This window comes from Channa argus, chromosome 20 (assembly GCF_033026475.1).
Source record: "Channa argus isolate prfri chromosome 20, Channa argus male v1.0, whole genome shotgun sequence".
Lineage (NCBI taxonomy): Eukaryota > Metazoa > Chordata > Actinopteri > Anabantiformes > Channidae > Channa > Channa argus.
In genome coordinates this window covers 11,435,213-11,461,147 of record NC_090216.1, presented here as the reverse complement: position 1 = coordinate 11,461,147, position 25,935 = coordinate 11,435,213, and the positions used below count along the sequence as shown (strand labels likewise).

The window sequence follows — 25,935 nt, the reverse complement described above, 5'->3', positions numbered from 1 at the left end:
TTAGTCTAAATTATTCTGCCCACACTAGTAGAATGCACAACTGAGCATATGCAGAACGTTACTACTACATTTAAAACTACTACTACTACTACTACTACTACTACTACTACTACTACCACGGCACCAATTGTTTCTACCTGCTTGAAGGCTAAAACTGGGCCTAACTTCCCTCGTCCACGGCGGTAGATGGCGTATGTCCTCCCATTTCCAAAACCCGTTGCCTAGCAACAGAACCTAAACTTCCTGTCCAGACTTTAGTGTTTAGGTAACTGCAAACTTTACTCAGTCAAAATAGAAAAAACAGTTTTCAAGGTGAGTTATCACATCATTATTGTGGTTTCGGGTGATGAGTAGTCGGAATTTATAATTTTTATAACCATATGAAGTATAACCATAAACTAGCTGACGTTAATCCCGAAGGTGCCATTAGCTACACTTAGCATTAACCTAGTTAATATTCGTGCTGTTTCACGTGGCCACAGGGTTTAGAGTTGAGCAGTAACGTATCCCTGCATGTTCCATCACTTGCGTGATGCGTACAGCTTCGTTTGTCTTTCTTTTGGTCAAATCACAGGATGAGTGCTGGACGGCCTTCTGAGGGCGCGGGCTGCATCACCTGGTGGGGCTTCAGTCCTGCGCGCGACCTGCTGGCATCAGGTGAGGGACTCGTTCGATGGTGAACTGATTATTAAAATGACAGAAAATTTTGATGACTCAAACAATTATAATTGAAAAAGAATGAGAAAGGTCACTACCAGTTTAGTAGTTTTTCTTATTATGATAAACTGAGCATCATTCAGTTTTTGACTGCTGGTTACACACGAGCTATTTTAAGATGTTATGTGGACTTCAGGAAATAATGATGGGCATGTTCACCATTCGCTGACAGTTATTACACTAGACAATAAAGCATTAATCATTAAAGAGAATTTTTTAAAGAAAATTTGTTTTGGTTGTAGCCTTACTGCACAATTTTATAACTTGTCCAACTTTTTATCTTTGCTGATTACTCTATCCACAGGAACTATGAAGCATTGATAAAACACAACTTTATGACAAACAAAATACATTACAAACTAACTACTAACTAACTAGCTCTCAGAAACAGACTTTGACAAATAATTAAATTAAAATAAGTTGTATTGAATTTAGTAGTGTTCACAAAGACAGACATTCTGCTTTTAATTTTTGTACTAGCACTGGTGATACAAAAACCAAGTATCTCTAACCAAAAGAGTCCTTTTCTTAGTGTTTTGGACCTAAAATGCTTTTTTTCATGTCCTGTCTGTTTAGGTCCCGCGAGACATGAAGGACATGTCAATGTACTGCTGGTTGGAAGTGGAGATCCACGACATATTTTGAAGACCATTGCTTCTTTGCAGAATGAAGAACATCTTCATGTGAGCCTCTGTCTCTTACATCTACGAGTTTGTTGGACTACGCTACTGTGAGCTGCAAATCTTCTCTGCTTCTCTCTGCTCCATTGCAGGTGTGGGTGATAGAAAACAGCATGGAGGTGGTGGCGAGACAGCTGCTGCTACTCTACCTGGCACTGTTACCCCAGGAACACATGGGAATTAATGGTAACTTAATAACTATAGAAATGTCATATGCTAGATGTGCAGCAAACCTGTAGGTTGGCTTGTTCATTTTTCTATTGTTTTCAGAGAAGACAGAGGTTTTCCTGGAGGTGTTTGGAAACTGTGAAATCCGCAGTCAGACAGAGGAGATACTGAGACATGCAGCATCGCAACTCTCTCTTTCTGTTACTGAAACATTAGAAACCGTAACAAACCCCTGTTTGAACACAAGTCTTCTCAAGGTATTGTAAACAAATATATCTTTCTCTGTTTTTCTTAAGACCTTATGATTAATCTTTTTTGGAATAAGACATTGAAGCATTAAGGATTGTTTAGTCAAACCCATTGTAAACTAGACTTATAGAATAGTACATTTGGGAGAAAATGTTCTGTGTTTGTGCTCCATAAATTAGAAAAAAAATCAAAATTTCAATCTCTGAATACTTGTACAGTTCAAGGAGAGAGATGAGCTGGCCAGGTTATTTAAGTTGTGGAGGCAACCTCAGTCAGCATCTCCATCTGAGTGTTCTGCCCCCATCGTAATGGCCAAAGCCTGGGATTATCGGGTCAGGCAGCACCTTGGGACACGCTATGACTCGAAGAAAGGCTGCTTCGACTGGGACCTTTCCATGAAACTGCATGAGAAAGGGGTATTTTAACTGTTTTTTGTTTTTTTGTTTTTTTAACTTTCTTTTCAACCCCATGTTGTTGAAATTTAAACATTTGCCCACATGAATTCTAATTTCTCATTTAATACCCGTTTATATGTTAATAGTCTTTCTCTTGTAATTCTCCAGTGTGGCATCATCAACAAGCAACAGTATGTGCAATGGAGGGAACGGGGTTTGGCGTTTGAAATGAGGGAGGGTGTCTACCAAATAAACAATCCCACTTTGCTCTCTTCAAGAGTGCTCAGTCAGGTAAGTGCTGTCTGTTTTGTTTTGTCATGCTGTACAATGAAATGGTACCAGTAAGGGCCTTAACTTTGTGTGTGGATAGAGAGGGAACAAAGTGGCTCTGAGGGGATACTGGGGAGACATAGTATCCAGTCCTTACCTCTCTTTCGGCATTGAAACTGAGGACAAGAGCCTACTGAAGACAGAGAATGGGCAACATGTCAAGGTAAAATATGCAATAGTAACAGCACAGATTATGTTTGATTATAGTTGTTTCTTAACTTCTCTTTTAACACACAGTTGCAAAAATTAGTGCATATACCGAGGAGCATTAGTTCTGCTTTTGTTCTCTCCCCGTTTCCTTAGACAGCCCAGGATATCTCTTTGGCAAATGTGCAGGCATTTTTCCAGTCCTTGTCCAGTAGACGGGGCTGCCCCACTACATCTCAGTTAGAAACAGAGGCAGTGGACCCATCCAGACAAACTGACCGGAAATCTATCAAAATTAAGGGTAAATTCCTACCAACACCAGCAATACAGGGCAGTGACACCAGAATGAGCAGCTAACACAGTGACAAGCCGTTTATTTCACACACGCGTGGTGAATGGTGGACTTTTTGTGTGCTGTTTTTTGGTGTGTGTACAGGTTTAAATAGGATGGTTTTCAGCGAATGGTAGATCACCTCCTATTCTTCTGTAACCTGTTTTCATGTTTACCACACAAGAAGAAAACAGTGACCATGTATGATACTTGATGGATTCAGTGAAGTTTTCTTAAATCCCCTTCAGACTTGATGCATCTAAATAGGGTCTCTGTGACCTTCCTGCCTATGGACTCACTTCACAGGCTCCCACAAAAAAATAAATACTCCAATTTTTTCAACACCATCTATTTCTCTGTCAGGTTTGAACATTTTCTATCTTATTACTCCAAATATAATCTTACAGAAATTGTTAATACAGTATTGAAATGTTACCTAATCTTGTGACCTGGACTACTGATATGACTGCTGACCATGTTTCCTTCCTGTGTTTCCCTCCTGGTCTGTGCTGTAAAGCTGTGTGCACCATTTGAGCCCGACGATGAGACAGATTGCAGCACCAGACGCTGTGCTTGTCGTGGAGCTGGCCAAGTGAGGGTTTTTATAGTAACAGGGCTTGTTACCATGGTTACAGTACCGTCAGTCTCTCGTGTAATTCAGTGCAGAGTATTTGCTTCTGTTTGTTTTTGTGTATGTATGTGTTTCCTGCATACTTCAAACCTATGTTCAACAATCTGAACTACTGTTAAACATGTATATTAGTGGTGATGCATTTAAGTTGCATGTTTTCATCATTGTGTATTTTAGGTACCTTTTGGATCTGAACAAAGACCAAGAAGCCGGCTTTGCAGAGAAAGTGTTGAGCATCGCTATAGAGGCTGGATTTGAACCCTGGCATGAGGGGAAAAGGGATGACGTTCATGCTGTTTTTATACCACGATGACATAAAATCAATTGATTTCAGCAAATCTGTTGACTCTGCTCCCACTGTCAGTGCCTTAACATACACATGATTCAACAAATTGACAGTCAAGGTGCTGCTATTTCACAGCACAGACTTTTTACAGACAAGATAAATGTTATGTGCAGACTAGATTTTTCCTTCATAGTTCATTTAGATTTCACTATTGTTCTATTGATATATATGATTCAGTTGTGAATTATTCTAATAATATTCAGACGTAATTTCCAGTTTGAATGACACTAACACTGTCCATTTTATTTATCCATGCATTTAAATAATGCCATATTGCAAGTATTTTAATAAATTCCACACAGAAATCTATCTACACATTTTCCTTCATTTAAATGATGAACACTGCAACACTGTCGTAATGTCGTATCTTCTTGTTTCTTTGTGGCTGCTTGATTTCACTTCCAGCATCCTCCAACTTTTCCCTTACCATGGCCCTTTTTACTGCATGAAGAGAGAAGAAAATATAAAGATTATGAACTCTATTTGCAGAAAGGGAAGTGATACTACTTCGTGCCCTTGCTTTATGTAAATTTGTTAGACATTTGCATCCTATAAATAATATGGCAAAAAGCTGTGGTTGGCTTTTCCTGTAAATGTGTTACTGCCATCAACCATCTGTGGTACACTGCATAATGCAAAATACTGTGGCTTTCTTTTTCTTTTTGAGGTGCACAAGAGTTTTATCATAATAAACCAATAGAATAACTCACAATTTCTGAGCATGTTGGATTCTGTTCAGAAGGACATTTATCTGAAAAAAAAAAATACATAGATTCTGATGTCACAAATTTTTACAATACCAGCCTTTTAAATGCTCCGCTAAATGACTCACCTCATACTTCTGCCTCTTCATCTTTTCAGTCAGGTCAAATTTCTCAGACTCCAGCTGGTAGATCCATTGCCACATCTCCTTGGCTCTCTCTCTAAAACACAACAGCATTAAAAAAAACTTTACCTCACAGAATATACAAACAGTATTGCTTCTACACCTGGGACACACTTTTTTATGTGGCAGGCCAAATCCCACAAAATGGACTTGGTTTAAAATGTTTGTAAATTAATGCAAAGGTACTGGCAAAAATAATTATCGACACTCAACTCACCTCAGGCCATCTTCTTTTAAGTTGTCAATAGCCAGTGGCTTGCGTCTCTCTGCCAGAGTCATCTTCTTGATTTCCCTCGCAGTTTGCTTTTTGCCTCGCCTCTGCTCTGCCTTCAGGAAACAAACCCATACAATTTTCCAGGATAATGACAGACAAAAACAAAATGCCCATGTAGTGTTTTTCCACAGTGCACTAAAAATGATATGCACTTCACATCATTGCAGTATATAGTAACACAGCTGCCTACAAATGAATTGTTCTAACCTTTGCCAGGAATCCTCCAAAGTGAGCCCCCATGTTGGAGAGCACTTTCTTCTTTTTGGCCTCATCCTCTGCCCTCTTCTTCGCTTCTTCATCCTCTTTCCTCTGTCTCTCCTCCTGTTTAGATGATTTTTAACTGATTACTGCTGTATAGAGTCAAAATGCGAGATCTGAGTGGATTGTTGATGTGGATTTATTAAACAACACATGTAATACAATGTTAAACATCAATTACTGCAATCCGTGTCTGTCTGTCTCGCTCTTTTTCAGCCCTCACTCTCTGTTGCTCAGCTCTTTCTGCCCGCCGGCTCTCCTGCAACAAAAATAAATAAATAATTTTTACACACAGCCCTTTAATCACTATTAAGTTAGCTAATTTTGTGTTTCACTTCAAATCTGCGTTGGGAAAACAGTGTGTAAAACACATTACAATCCTTGCTTTGAGTCCAATCAGCTCCTCTTCCTCTTTCTTTCTCTGCTCAAAGTGGACATCAATCAAAGTCTGCAGCTCCAAAAGATCTTTCTCCATCCTTTTTCTATGAATATCCTAACAGAGAGCAGTGGATACCCATGTTAAAAGTATTGAATGCTGTTTGGTGCTGCATTCTTATCATTGGTTTATGAACCACAAGTGTTGAAGGCACTTACATCAAAGTCAACTCTTTCCCCTTCAGGGATTTTAGGGGGGGCAAGTTGTGTGACCAGTGGCCTGGAAAAAAACATGAACACATCAGCATCTATGTTTTTGGCAGGTTATTGTTTACTTCTTTGCATTTCAGTGATTTAATCTGGCAACACTTTTCAAGGTTTAGTGTTTTCATATGTTCCTACTTGTATTTGGGACGTTCTTCTTCACATGACCGCCGAACAACAATAAAAAAGTGAATCAATTCAGTTTCATAAAACACAGAAGTTAAAACAGCAGAAAGTTCAACTCACTTAGTTAAAGAGGCATCAAGGAAATGTGAATGATGATAACCCTTTGATTACAACCACTGTAAATAGAGTATGACTTGCATACTGCACTACAAAGTAAAAGATGCAGTCACACATCAGTCTCACCTCCCTCTGCTTGCTCCTCATCTTCTGGAGAAAAAAAAGAGTGACAAAGCAAATTAAGCTGAGGGGAAAATAAAATTGCCAGATTTATTGAATGAATGTGCTTACCCTCCAGATGCCCTCTAAATAAAAAAGAAATGAAATGAAAAAACACATCAGAGATACCATACAGTAACACAAAAGGTTGTGTTTTATGAATATGAAAACCTTTAGATGTGACTGGATTGACTCACCCATGATTTTCTAAATCAAACATGATGTCACTAGGGAATAAAATTCAAATTAATGTTATAAAATGCAAAAGCATGGCCAATATACAACAACTAACTCTTCATAATAGTTTTAAAACATTTACAGTAGTTGTTCTAAGAAACATTCCAGCTGCTTAAATCTGTAGAATATTATTAGATGTATTAAATGAACACACATTGGCTTCTAATATACCAATGGGTTTGTCCACAATTACAGGTTTTCAGCAGAAACGTCAGACCAGATAGCTGTGATGACAACTGGAACAAACTTCAACTGTAATTGTTGAATGAATAAATGATATTCTAACACTAGCTACTTTGTGATACTGTAGATCAGTTTGCTGGGTTTTATAGTTGTTAAGTATTGTATAATAAAGTATAATAAACATTGTCTATTAAAGTGTTTCTTAAACAATGTGAACAGAATTCACATTCAACACAGGTCCTTCTGAAGCAAAGGCCATTTGTAGCTAATGAACTAGGAATAGAAGAGGCCAGGGGACAAACAGTGTTACCTAGAATATGAGGGAGGTATCAGATGACCAATCCTTCTCATTTAATTTGAATTACCAGGGAGAATGTGGGATGAAAAAGTTAAGCTGCTCGGCTGCATGCTATTAACTCGAGCCAAGTCCTCTATTATCAGTTGATCTACTCACAGTTTCACTCAGCTGAAGGGATTTGTCAGTTTGTGTGGAGAATCATAAATCATAACCATTTTAGCATTCCTAACCATTACTTTGGCAGTTTATATACAGCATGTATTTCTGTGTGATTTGTTATAGAAGATCATTATAGTCTTATGTTTATGGAGTTCAGAGTCAAAGCCATATGATGAGATGGACAGGAACATAGATTTCTGGCTGCACAGCGCAGCGATTGCCCAAAACTTCTTTTAATACAAGCAAGTGAAGGGCCTCACAGACTGCAATTGTTTGATATGATAGGTTAATCACTGAGGCCAGGCTTGGTCTATCAGATCCCCTCAGTCAGTTTTTAGCCAAGATCTCATGTGAATCTGAGTAAACAAGGGCACATGGACAAAAGGCAGATGAGAGATTGCAAGAAGAATTCATCACGTTACTTCACTGTTGATTGTTTTTGGCCGAACAGACCCACAGAACAAACTCAGCAAGAGAGATAGACACAGAGGCCAAGGGCACCAAGAATAACTCATCACGAGTGAGCATTCCTAATTTAAGAGATATAATACAGGGTTATCGACATCTATGGAGTCCTTGGCTGTAAATTCTGAATTTTCCAAAGTTGTTAAAAGCTGCTGCCCTTAAATGTCTATTAAAATGCATATAAATCATTCATGAGTTTCATAGTACAGTCACAAAAACATGGCATTTTGCATCTCAAACACTGAACTAAGATGAGCATATATTAAATATATTGTATCTTTGACAAAAGACAAAACAACTTGCAATAACAAATCATTTTTGGCCATTTGCAAGCAGCAGGTCTGTGAAGAAACACTAACAAATTAGCATTTTTAAAGTACTTGTTACCAGTCTGCCCTTATTAGACACAGATCATTCGCATTTAGAGCCATGATAAGTCCAGTCTGGTTTTTTAGCTTCTACATGGCCCATTTCGTTCACAGCAGTCGCTGTTAACGTGGCACTGAGCTTTTAGTGTAGAACTGATTTTTAAAACCTTTCATCTCAATCTTTTTCATTTCAACTGCAGTGACCGTGAATCATAAAACTAAAGTTGCAAATCAGAAACAATACATCATCGAACATTCACATTCCCTAAACAGAAAGAAACTACAGGAACTGCTGTTTTTATGGTTAAATATGAACATTGTTAGTTAAGGAAAACTGTAGTTAAAGGAAAAGACAAACCTGCACAGATAAAGAGATGTTCACTGATGATGAAACAAGCTTGACAACTAGAGGAGGAAGAGAACAGTTTATATAAGCGGTCCCAAGGGGTGACAAAGAGGTGAAAAGAAGGACGGGGACTGGTTGTGGTTTATTGGCAGCTGAAACTGAAGTCTGACAGGGAGGATAATGAGCAAAGGGATGGTAGGTGACTGCGCAGCTGAAACAAGAGACAAAAGACAAGTGGAAGAAAAAACAGGATAACTATTGTCAGGACAAAGAGATCTATCGATGTATAATTATCCAGGTCAGCCTGCTCTGAATGTGAGTATGTGGAGATGTTTACGCAATGGTCAAGTGCAAGCAGCATTCCCATGAAGGTAAATGCAAAAGTTCTTTGTGTGAAGTGTGTCAGAAAGAGTGCAGAGACCTCTGCAGGTAAGAAGAATATTTGTGATATTTCTGAATTAGAGCAGACAGAAGATAAACAGTGAACATGATTATGGGCACTAAGTTCTTGTCTTCAGTTTTCTAGTGTTTTAGAGAGTCTGCAGGGTTAACTTACAAGTGTTTAAACTGTAGATTATCAAAAAGATGGCCCACTTATTTTAGGCAGCTAACACAACGAACTTTGAAATACCTAGAAAATATCCACCCAAGGAATAAGAAAATTAAATCGCTACTTGCAGAATCAAAGCCAATTAAGATTAACAAAGTGTTTGCTTGATTTTATTTATCCGGTTATATTCTAGAATAAATATGCGCCATCTGGTGATTTTATTGCTTGTGTCAGGTATATATGGCCCCAAAATTTTTAAGTTAGAAGAAATACATAGTTAAAATTTCAAAACCTGCTTTCTGAGATGCTGGGTGGGTGTCACTCTGCAGGCTGTTCCACTTTGTGCTCACATGACTCCTTACTCTTCCTGATAAAAAAAAAAGAGAAGAGCTTGGATGATGCCCAGAGTTATTGCAGAAACATGTATGCTGACCTTGTGAAGAGTCACAGCAGCCAGTGGTGTGAATGCAGAGATCTGGGAATCTGCAGTTCTCTTGATAGATCTCTTTGTCCAGAAATAGACCTGCTAGTTCCCAAACTTTATGCTAAGCTACATTAAGTTAACGAACTGTTGGATTTACATAGGATATAATCGTGCTATACATTATGCCTTTGCTATATAAGTGAAATTAAGAATGAAGTCTATGTGGTGATTTGGTTTTTTTTTTCCTAGATGAGTAATTTAAATGTGTTTCAGGAAGAGATCTTTTAATGTGGGTGTATCTTCAGAGCTGGGGAGAAAAGAAAACGTTTTTTGTTTGTAATCTAACAATGTTATGCTCTTGTTCAGATTTTTTAGCAGTTTCGCAGATGCAAAAATATTTATGGTGCCTTGAAACTCATGTGGGCCAGGAACTTAGATCAATCAGCCACAACATTATTACCACCTCTCGGTTTTTAATATTAAAATATATATTTTATAAAAATACTACAAACTAAAAAATGCTGACTCATTACCTTAGCCACCTGTCAGCACATAAAATGGTAAAAAGCAGCTCCCCCTTTACTAACAGTTATCTTCCCAAAAGTATGAGAGACTGGAAAGGTTTGTGACATAAGTAAACAGTGAGTTTATAAATCTCCAGGTGATCCCAAATTGCAAAGTTGCAAATTGGCAACTTGATATCAGCATCAGCACCAAGGTAATATTAAAGATTATTAGAACAGAAGGTAAAATGATGGAGTACTCCTTTCATGCAAAACCGAAAATAAATAAATAAAAAACAAATCACACTTACAGACTTTTTGTTTAAGAATGACTTTATATTCCATTGTAATATTGAGTTAAAAAAAGGCTAACAATAGTTACACGAGACAAGCTCAACTGATCCGGAATAAAATAAAAGTCAATAGCAAATAACAGAGGACTCTGTTTCACTGGTAACACCCCATATTTGTAATCTGACAGCTGGACTAAATTATGTCACTTCAGTTATCTACATCTGACCTGCAGCCCTGCTTTGAACATCTGTACTTGTCATAAATATAGCTTGCATTGTTACAGTGCTTCATTAACAACATCATAAAAAACAAATACAAAACAAATGTATAAGAACTGGTTACAGTAACATTTCTATAATTTGGCACATTTGAAATGCTAACAACTGAATAAAAAAAATGCACCAATATTATATATATGCACGTCTGTTCGAATATACTTGGAAAAAAAAAAAAAAATTTTCCTGGGTGAGCTGGCACTAAATATACTAAATAATCAACCAGTAATGCTAAATTATACTGACTCTCAGCAGAGCATCACAATCATTTATGTAAAAAGCTGATTTATACATAATGAGTAAACACTGAGAAGTCACAGACTTCCAACATTTTAAAATACCTGGAGTCACTGTTACAGCAATGTTGCATTTAGATAGTGGAAACTGAGGTCACCTCAACAGTCCTGCACATTTTCTCTTTGTGCTAATGCTTCAAGACTCAACATTTATTTCTTACCTTCAATTGCATTTTCTTAACAAAAGAAAATCAGTGGCACAAAAGTGTTGCATACTTAACTGCAATAAAACTTACCGTATGTGAATTAATATTATATTAGTCTCTGCAATAAGGTGACTAGAATTTTTTATCGTAACTTTGGTGCAGTTCATACTGGCCTGTTTAACATGTGTCATATTTTTCCAGTTTGTCTGTTAAAACTAAATCATTAAACGATAATGCATTGAATCTCCCTACTTTGCTCATTATTTTAGAGCTTTACCTCTTTTCACACACATCCCTTACACAGGTTTATTTAAACACACAACTAAATATGCATATAAGTAAAAACATCACTGCCATCATATCAGTTTCCCTAAGTAGCTGTCTCTTAAATATCATCTGGCTCACAAGCAAAACAAAAAAATCTCTAGATCTGACTTCTGTTTCTTAATAATGCAACAATTAAGTATGCCCGCCTTCTCTTTAGCACCCATCTCCCCTGAGCTGCTGACTACAAGTCTTTCTTGACCTCTGGGTTACTCTCTTCTGTTCTGTTGGAATCTTTTTGGTTTGGGTTCAGCAGCTGTATCAGATCGTGCAGGGCTTTTCTGATCTGAGCACCAAACTTACGGGCATCCTTGAAGAAAGACAAGAAAAATGAATAGAGAAGTTCAGTATGAGAAGCTCTCATATATTAATCACTCAGCTCCAAATTTTGTCAATCAAATTTGACTTGACTCTTTAATAACAATATTTGCAAGAGTGATGGGAACATATTTATAAGACAGCTATATATATTCCAAGATTGGAATTGTGATTTTTTTTTTTTATTTCATTTTAAACATTTAAAATAACATGTAGCCTAATGTTTATTGACAAGAATGACAGCTTTTTTAAATGCAAATCTAGATCTATGGCTTGTATAATGTTTTATAAACTGCTTTGAAGTCCCCCTGTCAATAAAGTCTTAACTGTATAGGTACACAGTATTAAAATGAATCTTTGCAAACCCTCTTATATAGGATTCAGTGTGACTTTCCTTTGCACTTAATGATTTGAGTTGAATGACAAATTTCAGTCCAGCTAAGACATGGCTCAGCATCTGACAGCTTCATCTAATGCCAAGTTGATCCCTCAAAGTCCAAATAAGCTTGATCAGCAATGGCCTTTGAAAAAGAATAGAAGTCCCCTTTGTGAAGGGGACCAGGGTGAAAAGGCTGAGATATGCAAAAGCTCACAAAGACTGGAGTCAAACTCAGTGGAAAAGAATATTATGGAGTGATTAATCAAATTTGAATGTAAGAGCATGAGGTGGAGACACTGAGCATGTTGCAGCCTACAGTGAAACATGGTGGAGGGTCGTTCATGGTGCATTTCTGCCAGTGGTGTTGGTGATATTGTTTTTAGCACCACAATAATCGTACATATTGGTGTTTTTTTTAATATAGCTTCGATATTTCCTGTATTTTCAGGTTATATCCTAATAACGAAACCTAGAAATAAATATAAGATATAGAAATAAATATAGAATGGGACTGTGCGAGTCTTTTGCTGTTTCACAGCTGCTTCACAGCTTTTACTTTATCTCATCAGTTAACTACCAGTGCATGATGTCACTTAGTTCTTTCTGGAGCAAGTATCCTAGTTAGCACTGCTAGAAAATATAAACATTATTTATGATTCCAATTACTTTTACTAATATTTTTTTTATTTGAAGGATTGTTATCCCTTTGCAGTTTTTGTTAGCGTCTATATAATTTGTTCTGTTACTGTAAGCTCATGCACATTGACTGAAAACCCCCAATCCTTGGCTAAAAGTTGTAAAGATGATAAAATAAAAGATGATAGTATTGGCCCAGCAGTTCCTACACTTTCATTAAACTCACAGTGTCTGGACATGAGTGCTTGCATGAGATGTGGAAGTTGATCAAGTTGTCTCCCAAAACGCAGTAAGATACTCCATAACCATCATCAGCCACCTGAAATACAAACAGAAAATATTTATACTCATAGCTACTTAATGAATATCAGATGACAGAGCCTTGTTAAAAAAGGAGCAGCTAAAGTTTATGTGTAAGACATATTTCAAAACTATTATTAAACACCTGGTTGAATAGTATTACAAAGTGTCAAAAATGTTATTTGCATTTGAAAGAAAGAAAGGGTCTGACCGGACCGAATCCCCCCCCACAAGAGATGTACTCTGGGTGGTTGACCATGTCAAACAGCTCCACCTGCTGGACTGGAGTCTGACTGGTGGACAGCCGCCAGGGCTCAGACAGCACCTAAAACAAGACGAAGCATTTGCATCACTGTGCTAAAGTCTTTTCTGTATTGGCTCATCTAGATATAAACCCTCTATTCACATCAATAGTTTTCAAAATGAGAAAGGAAAATACACTAACCTTATTTAAAAAAGGAGACTCCACTCCAAGGTATTTGGACACCACATACAGGCAAAAGAGGTGTCTGTCAATTCCAGCTCCGGTCATAGCCATGCGATACAGAAGCTGGTGCTTTTCTGCTGCGGTGCGGAACAAACGCCTGCACACGTCTGCAGCCTAGTGGAGAATATCATGAGCAGGATAGCACAAATTAAAAAGAAATACTGTATGACTGATTCGAGGAAAATATCAATTAGACATCGGAATTTGCATTGCAGATGTGCTTTTAAAAACAGAGAACATGTAAACATTTCTATTTGAGTTACTATTATATACCCAGTAGCCACACCCTTAACAGAGGTGCTCTTAATAATATATGGACGTGGTTCACTGTGGCCACTGTGAGCTGTCTGTGGCTTCTCAGCTCTATACAGAGAAAAATGTGATACACTGTGTGTAGTGGTGGTGAAAGTAAAAGTTCAAGCATTGGTCTAAACAAAATTCTCCACTACAAGTACCACAAGTCTTTTATTAAAGTAAAAGTGTTAAGCAAATTATTTACATGAACCAAAGTAAAAACACTATCCGGTGGCAAAACTTTAGATACATTGTAAGTGTTCTCACCTCACCCCCCTCCAGTGCACGGACAAAGGCACTACTCTCATTGGTACAGGAGCGAACAGTCTCAGTTCTGCCCTCCCTGAACAGACGGGTCATAGAGGCTTCATATGTCAGACAAAACGTCCTCCGTTCCTAGAATGCACAAAAAAACAAGGCTCACATGCAAGAGAAACTGAAGCACACTTTTTCTATCATGTTGTGCCTCCTGCATGTTCTGCAGTGCCTACTGCAGTAGCCCTCACTTAAGTCAAGCAGAGTTTTCCTCTATGTGATATTGCTTCTGACTTGGGCAAAATCCCATTGTGAAAGTTGTGAAGTAACCACCTTATATTAAAGGTTGGAGTCAACATTTCACCTGTACGGTCATTATTTACAGTGTATGTGAATGTATTCTATATATACAGTAAGTTGAGAGAGAAGCTCACCCTGTAATAGGCCAACTGAAGAGCCGTCTGAATGAAGCCATCTGGACTGACTCTACACTTCTTGATTTTTCCTTTGCCAAAGTCACGGAAGGGAAAAACGTGGAAGTCAACATCATCAGCCAGGGCCTGGGCAACTGCCAGAGAGCGAGAGATCTGCTCCTCACACTGCAACACACATCCCAGTATATTAATCATCATGGAGTATTCACCTTTTGCTTTTTTACAACAATCATCATGAATCATAATTTACTGTTTTGATCAACAGAAAAAGACTTTCATGTGAACGTAAAAACAGAATATTAACTATGCAAGTAAATCGGCTGAGCCCTTTAAATTACTTTTGATGACAGGGTAGAGCAAGTAATCTGTATCACTTGAGGAAATCAAGCACATAAAGTGGCACTTGAATTTTTTGTTTCTGCATAAATATGGCATATTTATATGAAATATAAATTTTAGCATAATACCCTACAAAGGCCTAGGATATGGAGTTTAATATTCTGTAGTCTCATCTAACCACTTGTTAGTAACAGCCTTGTGGGTGTTACTGTTCAAAAGAACATTTAAGATATTTAAAAATAAACCTATTCAAAAAGCATATAGGCTTCGAGACTAGGCAACTGAAAGTGCAAATATTGTAACAGATTTCTGTGTTTCACTCATTCCTAGGGGACCCTATTAAAAAGAGGAATTATCCAACTGAGATTATTTGCAATTCTATAATTTCACAAAATGAATTTACATTTTATGCATGAAATATTGCTGCAGAGAAGGGATCAAGAACCCATGCTGATTAATGTAGCTAAAAGCATCAGAGGATTTATGAAAACCATGTTAATGAGACACTAACTTCTGGAGGAATTTCCCAGTTCAGCTTCTGTGGTCGTGGTAGTGATGAATCCACTTCTCCCTTGCAGTGGCCTTCTGCATTGTAACCCAGATGGAAACTATCAGTGGCTAGGGTGTACTGAAAACACACAACAATTATAAGTACTTGCCTCTTCTCTTTTTTGACAACAACACAAAACCTACTTTTAATTCATGTTCTTTACCTCCCATAAGTGTGCCAACACTGGTGCATCAGCCCATGAGTGCTCTCCGTTTATGCCATTCTTCCCATTCTTGTAGTAAACAACAGAGAAGGACTTGTCAAACCACCTGCATGAGAAGCAAAATAATTAGTAAATGCCTCCAATAACACAACAGGAAAAACTAATTATCAAATTACAGGACAGTATTCAGCTTATTGTAAAATCACCTGTCATAACATTTGCCATGCAACAGGGATTTGGCATAACAATCTAAACTGGCTTCTGGGTCATCTCCCATCATTCCCTGTTCGTCATCATCCAGGGTCACAAAGAAGGCAGCTCTCTCAATGCAGTCCAGAGAGCGTTTATTCACCCCACTGTTGAAATACTTTGCCCTGGCTTTAGCCCATGGAATTCTGAGAAACAAATAAGGGAAAAATGATTAAATTGCATGAGCAATGCACTGGGCTGTATGAATCCTGTAATATTACCTTGTGGTTTCTAAATACTCACCTGTCTCCAGCAGTTAGGGCTCCAAGTTTGGTCTCTCCTTTGCAAGCAGGTATGGGGTCATCAAGGATCCTCTGGATCTGGAATTCAATTTCCCTGGGGGACAGGAGTCTGCCTGCCTGGTATACCCTGAGCCGAAAGTAGCGACCTCTGTGATATACCACTATGTAGTCACTGTCCTGCCAATGTTGCACAGTGTCTTCAGACAAAAACAAAGAAAGACAAAAAGGTATAGAGTAAAGCACAGCTTTTGTAATAATGTATACATCTGCAATTTAGAGTAGATGATAGTGAGGTGCTAACATCTGAACTGATGCTTTTATTCAGGTGTGCCTTGTACTGTGGTTCACTGAAAACCTATTTCTCTGTTTAGTAGAACAGTGTTTCTCACACCACATTTTTTGACATAGCACTCTAGACTTTTACCTGTAAAACCATGTAAACAGAAGTCCGTCCACTTAATCCTTTACAAACCACAGTTCAGGTGTCCTTAAGTTAGGTGTTTACCCCCAACTTGTTCCAGTAAATGTACTCATCGGCCAGATATTGATTATTAGCACTCTAAGGTAAAATGTGTTTGCATATAAATTCCTGTAAAAAAATAAATATACACATCTGTATATACTGAAAAAAATGGCACATTTCTTCACCAGTGACAACTAGATAACCTAAGGCACTAGGTAGAAGTGCCTGAGATACTTTGACAACATCATTGACAAAACCTGTTAAACGGCTAATCACCTGTTGTTAAAAATACAAGGAAGAATATTATCTATGTATATAAATAATCAGAAAATGAACAGTGATAGACTGTTCATCTTAACAGTAAAAGAAAATATTTTATTTTACTTTGACATAACCTACTACAATGACAACTGAGCCAATAAAGCCTACTTAAAAAAAGCAATGAAGACAGTGTATGTATCAGTTCTGCAGTACTGAGAGATTTTCTGTTTCTTTTAGTCTTTTTTAACATGATTTTCAGGACATCCATTAAGATGCAGGCTCAAACACATGATTAACATTAACAACATTAAATTGGGCCAGTGTAAAAATACAAATACTACCTGCTAGTGTTCCAGGGATTCGACAAGTGTCAAACATCCGCTCAAACTGATAGGAACAGCAAGGAACTGCAGACCTCAACAACCACTGAGCAGGATAAAGAAAGTTGACCCAGTAGAAAAGTTAAGAGCATGGCAGAAAATAAATTAAAGAGTGTTGGGATTAAACAGAAAAGAAACCAGGGAGGAGAGCAGAAATGAGAAATAAAAAATGATGTGGGTAGAAGAAAAAAAGACATTAGTTAGAAGAATAATTTTCAGAAATTCAGATTAAGAGGAAACCAGAAGGCAAGAGGTGTCAGATGGGAAACAACAGGATGGGCTGTACAGCAGACATATTCTGACTCAGTAAATCACTGATACCGCGTTTGAAGAGACTGCACATACTCACACACAAATATACAGACACACACACACAATGTATCTTTTCTATCTCACACTTAAACTCCAGAGGGTTCAAACACCTTCAGTATGCATCATTATCTCTGGATAGAAGCATGTGAGCTTGTTGAAAAGCTCGCTTTCAGACAATATTGTGTATTACATATCAGCACTGTGTAAACCATCACGCTGTGACAGTGTGTCTATGTGTGTGTACATGTTCCACTCTTTACCGGTCTCCTCTCCCGGAATGCGTGTGGTGTTGAATATCCTCTCACACTGAGCTGCACACAGAGGAATGACAGTGCCTGGTATACGACTCTGGGAAATGAACAGGAGACAAAGGCAAAAGCACAGGAAGGAAGATAGAGGAGAGCAATGGAGGAAATGTAGAGTCAAGCAAAAACAAGGAATAAATAATTGTAAAAAGTGCAAAGAAAAGAAATGGTAAAAAGGAAAAGAAATCAAGCAAGTGAAGGAGAGAAAGAAATAAAGAGGTGAGAGATGAACATGGTATGAAAACATGAGGGAAATGTCTTTACATAAACCCTAAAAAAAAAAAAAAAACTGAGATGCACATGGTACAGACAATCCTAAAGACATGCCAGCACTAATGGGTAAGTGGATGTTATTCACACATTCAGAACACACACTATATGCTTCTTTAGCCATAGCCATGAACAATGAATGTCTCTGTGTATACGGAGCAGCTGAGGTTGACTAGTAGCTGAACTCACAGGTTTAATCTCTTCTTTGTTGAGTTTGCGGCGGTACAGGAAGAATGCGTGAATGCTGTTGCCTGCCCTGGCTGCTTGGATGGGTGTGGGTGTGACATACAAGAAGTCCTAGGGAAAGAGCAAACACAAACATGAAGTTGGAATGTCATTAAATAAACCAAGTAATAATCATTCATTTGGCTATGTGTCACCTTTATTCCAAAGATCTGCAGTTATTAGAAGAGCATAATAGCATGTTATATGGGTAGCTTCTAAATGCTGCATGTATGCATAGAATATATGCTAGAGGAGGAAAAGTAATATAAATTGCTGGCAATAAAGACTGCCTGTCTGACAAACAGTAACACGCAATTATATCCTTTATTCTTCTCTCCTCATCACAAGCAGTCGCCCACACATTTCAAAAATTGAATACTTAAATATCTCCACAGCCATATAACAATAATACATTCAGCAATAGGATACATGTCCAATATGTAAATCAAAAGTAAGGTCTACACTGTGTGTGTGTGTGTGTGTGTGTGTGTGTGTGTGTGTGTATAAAAAGTCATACCATGCCATAGTAGTTACTGTTGACCATGATTGGGCCTCGCCCACGCAGGTAGACATATTCCTCCCACCAGTCACTAACCTTAAAAACAGAAAAATAACAACAAACTCCTTGTAAGAAAGTTAATATTGCAGCCAGTGGGCAGTTACATCACTTGCACATTCAAAAAGGATAAATAATTCACTGCTAAGAACCTCACAAAGATATACATTATAAATGGGATTTTAAATTTCCTTTAGACTGCTTGGCACTGGATGTGTGACGTTGGAAGTACACACACACACACACACACACACACACACACACACACGTTAACCACTTACATAGTTGGAGGCCCACAGAGCTTTAAGTTTGAGGTACCACTGCAGGCGGTTCCCGAGGCTGCTCTCGAACTCTGTGGCTAGTTTGGTCATGCATTCGTACTGAGCGTCATCCATTACCGAACGCACAGATTCCAAATACTAAACAAGAAGCATATGTTTAAAAAAAGAAAAAACTAAAAACAAAAAAAGACCAACACACACAATTTACGTTAATACAAATATGCATATCTCAACTGAAATTTCCAACTTCTGGGTCTTCTTATAGGATAACACATTTTTATTTATTTTATCTCTTAAACTTTATCTGTCAAACATATCTTGATTTGAAAAGGCAATTGTCTTACATTTTTATACATTTCTCTGCTAGCCTGCTATCAGAATAAAAAAAAAAAACAGACAAAAACAAAAAAAAATGTGATGCAGCAAAAGGGCAAAATGATGAATGTGAGAAAGATCTCAATCTATTTTATGGTCAGTAATAAGGGCTTTGTCATTTTCTCTGCTTTGTGTGACGCTTACCCTTTTGACAGTGTCCTTGATGGTGGGCACAGGCAGATTTGGCAATGAGCCCTGGTAACTGTAGAGAAGAGGCTTTCTGCCCGAAAAGATACGCACCAGTGCCTGGCAGAAAGAGACAAGTACACATGCTAAATATGAAAGAGAGAGAGAGAGAGAGAGACAGACACACCATGAAAGAAAAAAACAAAATCTATATGAAATCATCTTATACTGTAATATAGATCAATGGCTTTCGGCCTGTCCTTTCAGGGGTCGCCACAGCAGAACGTGTTCCGCACGTTGATTTGGCATGAGTTTTTACGCCGGTTGCCCTTTCTGCACCAAACCTCCCATTTTTATCCAGGCTCGGTACCGAGGTTGTCCTTGGTGGCCAAACCTGGTCGGGGTGGGATTTGAACTCGCGCATCTGCATCCCAACCCAATGATCTACCATTGAGCCACCCGTGGTACAGTATAGCACTCTTCTCCCACACTAACTATTTCTATTCAAATGTGACAACACTGATAGATGTGGCTGGTTTTCAGTTCAAAGAAAAGGTGTAAAACAGTACCTACCACCCAGACTTTGGTGGTGTTAGACATCTTGCCGTGCTGTTCAAACATCCAACGATGGTAGGAGAGGAGCTGCTTTAGGCACAGGCGCATTGTAAATATGAGCAAGAGCCATAACATGGTGCTGAAGAGCACTGCTGACACCACTGCCTGGCACTGAGTACTCATTGACTGGCTGGGAATGGGAATGGTGGGAGAAAATGGACAGATCGATAAAAGGCAGGAGGGGAAAAAAGTCAATGAAGGAAATCACATATCCACCTTATTCCTCTTCCTGATACTGTAGAAGTGGTTCTGGTTGCAACTTTTGCCACGCACTGAAAGTTACAGCAACCTAGTTAAAACTGACCATGGCATTTCTTTCAAGCCTACTTCGCCTTCAATTTTGCATATATTTCCTTTTTTATTTTTAAATATAGTGTTTTCCTGCATTAAAAACTTATTGTAGATAGCAATACTGCTAATAATAAGAGTGGCATTGTGTAAAATGTCCGTATGAAACTCTACCGTTCGCTTCTCTAACGTTACAAACCGGGCTTTAACAACAATGTCGCACATGCACTGAAAACAAGAGGGATTGTTTCTGCGAACAATGCAGTTTCTACGACTTAGCAAAAGGACAACTGATAATATTAATAATAATAATAATGAACAACACTACCCAAAATGCTATTTGTATGATCATTTATTTTTGACAAGCTGACGTCACAGGGGAGAACTTGCATCTGAATTTGTGCTTGAAGTAAGCAAGTTAAAAAAAAGTCAGGAGATTAAAATGACAACAGTACCAGAATGACATTGAGTTTGATTTCAAATGTGAGTAAAGGTTAGGTTTATGAGGGGAATAGGATGGAGAAAAGGAATGAGGGGGTGCGCATCTTAACCATAATGAAAGTAATCATAAAAGAAGTTTTCAAAATAGATACCAGCAGAAAAAAAAAGGGGGGCCGTGCGGTTTTGGAGTGCTTAGCACTCCCGCCACACAGCTAAACCTACTGTGGCCTTTCTGTGGGGAGTTCGTATATTCTCCCCAGGTTCACGTGGGTTTTCTTCTCCCACGGTCCACAGACATGCAGGTTACGTTAGGTTAACTGGTGACTCCAAATTGCCCATAGGTGTGAAGGTGAAGGTGGTTGTCTGTATGTGTGTGTCTCTCTGTGTTGGCCCTGTGATACATTGGCGACCTGGTGTACCATGGTGTACCCTGCCTCTCGCCCTATGACAGCTGGGATGGGTTCAAGCCCCCCCACGACCCTAAACAGGATAAGTGGTTACAGAAAATGGATGGATAGATGGATAATAAAAAAAAAAAAAGTAAGAATTCTAAGGACCACACCCTGTTTATTACTGTATGTATGATTTTAAGTACCAAATTTCTGTGAAACGATTTATTATCAGGTGAATAAAACATTTATCATTAACTTTTACTATGAATCATTAAATATGTTACCTGACAGGCAGGTGCTCCTGTATCTTGGCTATGAGTCCCATGGAGGGGTCGGAGCGCGTGTACATTGTAGCCAGGATTGCTATGACTACAAAGAGCCAGGAGGAAGGACTGGCAGGATACACCCCTGTTATCACACTGTTCTGTTAATGTAAGAGAAAGGGAGAGCAATTTTTACATGTTTCCTCTCAATAGTCACTTCACTCATGTAGAATAATAATTAATTAGATTAAGGAAATAAATGTCATGTTTTAATGTTAATGTTTCTGATTGTTTTACCTTTATTAAGCTCAGTGACAGACATTAACCTGGTTAACACAACACATTATTGGCAATTTAATGGTTTATTTTTAATTATTCTTTTAAAATCAGGATCAGTCTCAAATCTTTACATTTTTATTTTATTTTTTGTCCCAAAAATGATCAAGTAGTGATTATGACTAAAATACACTAATACACAAAGTGAACCTTAATGTGCCCCCCACCTCATTAAGGAAGTTCTCTTTTTTGGGACTTGACACTGAATATACAGTAACACAAAACCAAAATAACTGAATCACTACATTTAAAATGAATAACTATATGCAATGTATAACATATTTACTCTAAACATAGTTCTATTCATAAGCTGTTTGGCTTAGCTTTACAGAATACTCAACCGAAGGTTTATGTTTTAAACTCTCATTCCCTACAGACTTGAAAAAGTGGTTTGACATGGTGTCATTTGTACAGGAGCATGCAAAAGCATAGCAAATTCAGTAGAATGTGCAGAAAATTACCAAATGTACAAACTGATGATGTCCCATATGAAAAAGACTACTTCAAATATTTCTCAACATTGAGCTATGGCACAGATACAAATCCTGACATGAACAGAGAAGGAAACAATGTAAGAAAATAGAAGAAGAGGGACTGTCTATATCTAAAATTTACTGCAGATGGGTTTTGGGACACAGTCATATGCTAAGCATAAACAAACAAAAGAGACAACAGGTTTGACAATCAGTGTGGAGATACCTTGAGTCTGATGATTCGCTTCTTCCAGGAGCGCATACCAGAAAGGTAAATCTCAGTGAGGGCTTGGTGTGACAGCTGTAGATCAATGCCCTCTGGGGTGACTGTGAACTGGAAGGCTACGGCCTGGTGAGCTTCTGCCATGATTACTGTGCACAATGAGAAAGCCAGAAGGGTATGGAGTTTGTAAAATAGTTCAAATAAATAGCATCATCAGAAACTGCACCTACTCTGTTTGTGGTTAGAGAAAATAAACCAATTTTAAATTAGACCTTAATCTTTCAGATTCAGAGCAGGAAGAGCACAGTAGTTAAGAACATATCAACCGCTGCTTTTTATACCATAAAATGACACATTGAACAATGACACACACTTACATTAAAGTACAAAGTCAGCTGGAGTCAGTTTTTATGGGAAAGTGCTGAGTAGCTGCTGAAGTAACTAGTATTTTTATTAATGCCTGGTACGGCTTCACTTCACAAAAGGGAATTGATTTTCCACCACAAATAGGCTACGAATAATGGCCTGAGGTCCAGTCACTCTGACACTGGACTGCAACCCTGCCCTTAGACAGACACACACACACACTTTAACAGTGACCAAATGCCCATCAAAGAACAACTTCATTTTATACATATCTCACCATATTTTATATAACATTATCCCTTAAATTGAACTACGTTTTCAAAACTTACTCTGCACTGACAGTGTAGTTATCCTTAGTAGCTCAGCAACTTTTATTCCCATTTCACTAAGAGCTTGTGTTTAGAGCTGCTTTACAATAATACTTTTATTAGGCTACAGATTGTGTATAATTTAATAAAGTAATTAAGAAGGGATATGGTTTGGGAATGGTATAATTTGTTTATAGAAATTCTAGGTTTATGCTAAAACTAAATAACTAAACAATTCAGTGAGAATCAAACAAAGACGATGGATGCAGAGCAGGATGAACAGGAAGACAGAGCCACGATGAGTAAACTGGGTAAAAGGTAAACACCTGTGAGGCATAAGATCACTACATAGTAGGAGCATAAGAGACCAAAAGATTACCCAAAGCACAAGACATCAGACATATATTTCAGGTCTGACAGTTAACAAAAATGTTGCTGTTATCCAAATTTGTTTCCAGTGTGTAGTGGGAAACTTTATTGGTTTTATGGCCATTTACTTTCCAGCAAAAACCAGTTCCAGGAAAGAGTAACTGGAAAACCAGGGAAACAGTTAAGGGTTACTTGAACTTTACACACAGACCGAGGTTAAATATATTCTCAGCATTTCAATAAACCCTGTCTTAACATACCTAACCTTTTCCTGCAAGTCTGCCTTTCAAAGAATGAGAATAAGATGGACAATAAATACCCTTTATGTCATAAAGTAATATTTTAACAAAATGCTGATATCACTACTAACTAAAGCAAATGTGACTATAAAAAAATATCCGGTGTAAGTCCTCTTTGTAATCCACGCCTTTTTCAATAAGAGATGGGTCAAAACCCATCATGTAGTCTTGGAGGACTGAGAATTCCTACAGACACCCATGATTTTGGGCATGATTTTTGACGCCGACTTCTCTGGTAGTAGTCAACTGACAGTGGTTTCACAATCAAGTTAAAGAATTTGCCAAAAACTATTCTACTTTTAAGATCTGCAGATACTGAGAAGACAATATTTAATAATTTCACAGCTGTGAAATCCTATGTTAGATGCTCTGTCAAAACAAGCATTTTGCTACCCTCTGAAACGTATTACTATACTAACAAACGGCCATTTTCAGCCATTGGAGCCGTTTTTTTTTGTTTTTTTCATTGTTTGGGAAAAATTGCTCAGGTTAACTTCTTTAATGAGAAAGAAATGTGTCATCCACTGCAGGATCGTGGCTCACTGCTGTGTTTTAATAATGGCAGAAATGATAATGCTAAAAGCAGGTTCTGAGTTCACAGATGTTACAGTGAGTATAACAACTTAATTTTTGTCTTTGTATAGAATTTGTTGAAATTTAAAAAAAATAGCCAAGCCCTGAGCTAATACACCACGTAGTATGTGAATACTTCTTATGTGTGTTAACACTTTTAACAACCGGACTTTTCAATTAAACAAAAGTCTAACATTCCTTTAACTGTATTTGTTGAGTTTTGCAATATAGGGCCGGGCTGCCACGTGCATGTATTAGTGTTTAACGTTAATCTATACTGTTACATTTGTACGGCTGATTACAAGATGCCTATAATAAGACAACTTCAAAAACAAATTAACCAATAACTGTTCAGGTAACCTTTTTGCCAAATCAGCATCCCCAAAAAACATAATTGGCTTTTTAATCATTTTCTATTTAAACAGCTGCTTCTTGGTAAAACATAAGTCACAGAAAAAACACCACGTTTAGTCGTTGATTAGTAGTAACAACAACTTAAACGTTGGCTGATGTTACTGTTATTTATCTTTATGGATTTAGTTATCCACCGTTATTATCATTATATCCAAAAAACTACGCATTTGTCTTCGCAAACACGCTAACACTTGCGCCACAATTGAGGAAATGCAGTTAATGGACTCACAGCTAATTGACGTTTTGTCCACAGACTGAATGTGTAACGTTAACTAAAGCTTTAGTGTGAAATGTAACGCTAGCTGCTGCTAGCTGCTGCTAGCCGGGCGCCCAACCCATAGTTAGCTACACACAAACGGCTGCTGAAAACGCATCTTATCATCACGGAGGGGATACGACTGTTCGACCCTTCACTGCAACGCACCACAAAATTGTTGCAACCCTGTTAACATACCTGTTGTTGTTTACGGGAGGCGAAATTTCGAGAATCAAGAGAGCCCGGAACCGACTGTTAACTTCTGACGTCGAAGTACCCGGAGAGTGTGGCTGTTTTATCAACGCTCCTCTCGACTGAAGCACGGTACTACAGATGCTCTCAGGATGGAGACGATGCTGGCTTCACAGGCTATCGGACATCTCATTTTCTTTGAAAACTATTTGTTTAAATGACGACCTCATCTGTTCGCATCTTGATCGCGATTACTCTGGTTTGTGTAATACGTCTAATTAAATACGTATGTTCTAGGCATAGTTTGCATATAGTTCATTATAACTCAGGCAATCAAAACTTTAGTTAGGTCAACTTACAAAAGTGGTAACTTTTAGTGGATAAAGTTTCATACGTAAAAATACACATTATGCCGAACGGCCCATTTCAGAACAATATTGGAACATAATTACTGAGGTGTCATTCTGAAAAGGTGTAGCTAATTTTAACGTCTTTTTTACTTCTAAGTGGCTATTTTAGCACATCATAATATATCAGTTGGTTATGATTATATTTTGTAATGAGGATCTAGACTTGCATATTAGCTGGTAACTAGTTTTCAAATAA

The 25,935-nt window shown here is 37.9% G+C and overlaps 3 protein-coding genes across 11 annotated transcripts; 1 reads left to right on the top strand and 2 right to left on the bottom strand.

Moving 5' to 3' along the window:
• Positions 1–222: 222 nt before the first annotated feature.
• On the top strand, positions 223–4,698 carry LOC137105891 (dynein axonemal assembly factor 3-like). Its single transcript, XM_067488621.1, has 12 exons — positions 223–312; positions 575–657; positions 1,294–1,400; positions 1,490–1,583; positions 1,668–1,822; positions 2,033–2,230; positions 2,378–2,500; positions 2,580–2,702; positions 2,843–2,987; positions 3,266–3,380; positions 3,535–3,609; positions 3,826–4,698. Exons 2-12 carry the CDS (start codon positions 576–578, stop codon positions 3,959–3,961), a joined length of 1,353 nt encoding a protein of 450 aa, XP_067344722.1. The 5' UTR covers positions 223–312; position 575; the 3' UTR covers positions 3,962–4,698.
• On the bottom strand, positions 4,263–9,038 carry LOC137105893 (troponin T, slow skeletal muscle-like). 5 transcript variants are annotated; one of them, XM_067488628.1, is made up of 13 exons: positions 8,522–9,038; positions 6,651–6,680; positions 6,526–6,539; positions 6,421–6,444; positions 6,190–6,208; positions 6,007–6,067; positions 5,798–5,905; positions 5,594–5,671; positions 5,362–5,475; positions 5,098–5,207; positions 4,827–4,917; positions 4,705–4,745; positions 4,263–4,435 (listed from the first exon to the last, which is right to left on the bottom strand). In XM_067488628.1, the coding sequence occupies exons 2-13, from the start codon at positions 6,671–6,673 to the stop codon at positions 4,390–4,392; spliced, it is 729 nt and encodes a 242-aa protein (XP_067344729.1). In that variant the 5' UTR covers positions 6,674–6,680; positions 8,522–9,038; the 3' UTR covers positions 4,263–4,389. The 5 variants fall into 5 exon arrangements, with proteins under 5 accessions (XP_067344729.1, XP_067344728.1, XP_067344726.1 ...); XM_067488627.1 differs by having other exon boundaries at positions 5,789–5,905; positions 6,190–6,205; positions 6,421–6,441; positions 8,522–9,024; XM_067488625.1 differs by having other exon boundaries at positions 5,789–5,905; positions 6,190–6,205; positions 8,522–9,021.
• A 1,263-nt stretch (positions 9,039–10,301) lies between these two features.
• On the bottom strand, positions 10,302–25,495 carry LOC137105766 (carnitine O-palmitoyltransferase 1, liver isoform-like). 5 transcript variants are annotated; one of them, XM_067488337.1, is made up of 19 exons: positions 25,336–25,495; positions 22,556–22,701; positions 21,542–21,681; positions 20,095–20,266; positions 19,540–19,641; positions 19,021–19,158; positions 18,701–18,778; positions 18,148–18,255; positions 17,644–17,731; positions 15,969–16,164; positions 15,683–15,871; positions 15,477–15,582; positions 15,275–15,391; positions 14,425–14,589; positions 14,003–14,131; positions 13,400–13,555; positions 13,166–13,279; positions 12,881–12,973; positions 10,302–11,631 (listed from the first exon to the last, which is right to left on the bottom strand). In XM_067488337.1, exons 2-19 carry the CDS (start codon positions 22,694–22,696, stop codon positions 11,506–11,508), a joined length of 2,358 nt encoding a protein of 785 aa, XP_067344438.1. In that variant the 5' UTR covers positions 22,697–22,701; positions 25,336–25,495; the 3' UTR covers positions 10,302–11,505. The 5 variants fall into 5 exon arrangements, with proteins under 5 accessions (XP_067344438.1, XP_067344439.1, XP_067344440.1 ...); XM_067488338.1 differs by lacking the exon at positions 17,644–17,731 and adding an exon at positions 17,033–17,117; XM_067488339.1 differs by lacking the exon at positions 19,021–19,158.
• Positions 25,496–25,935: the final 440 nt, after the last annotated feature.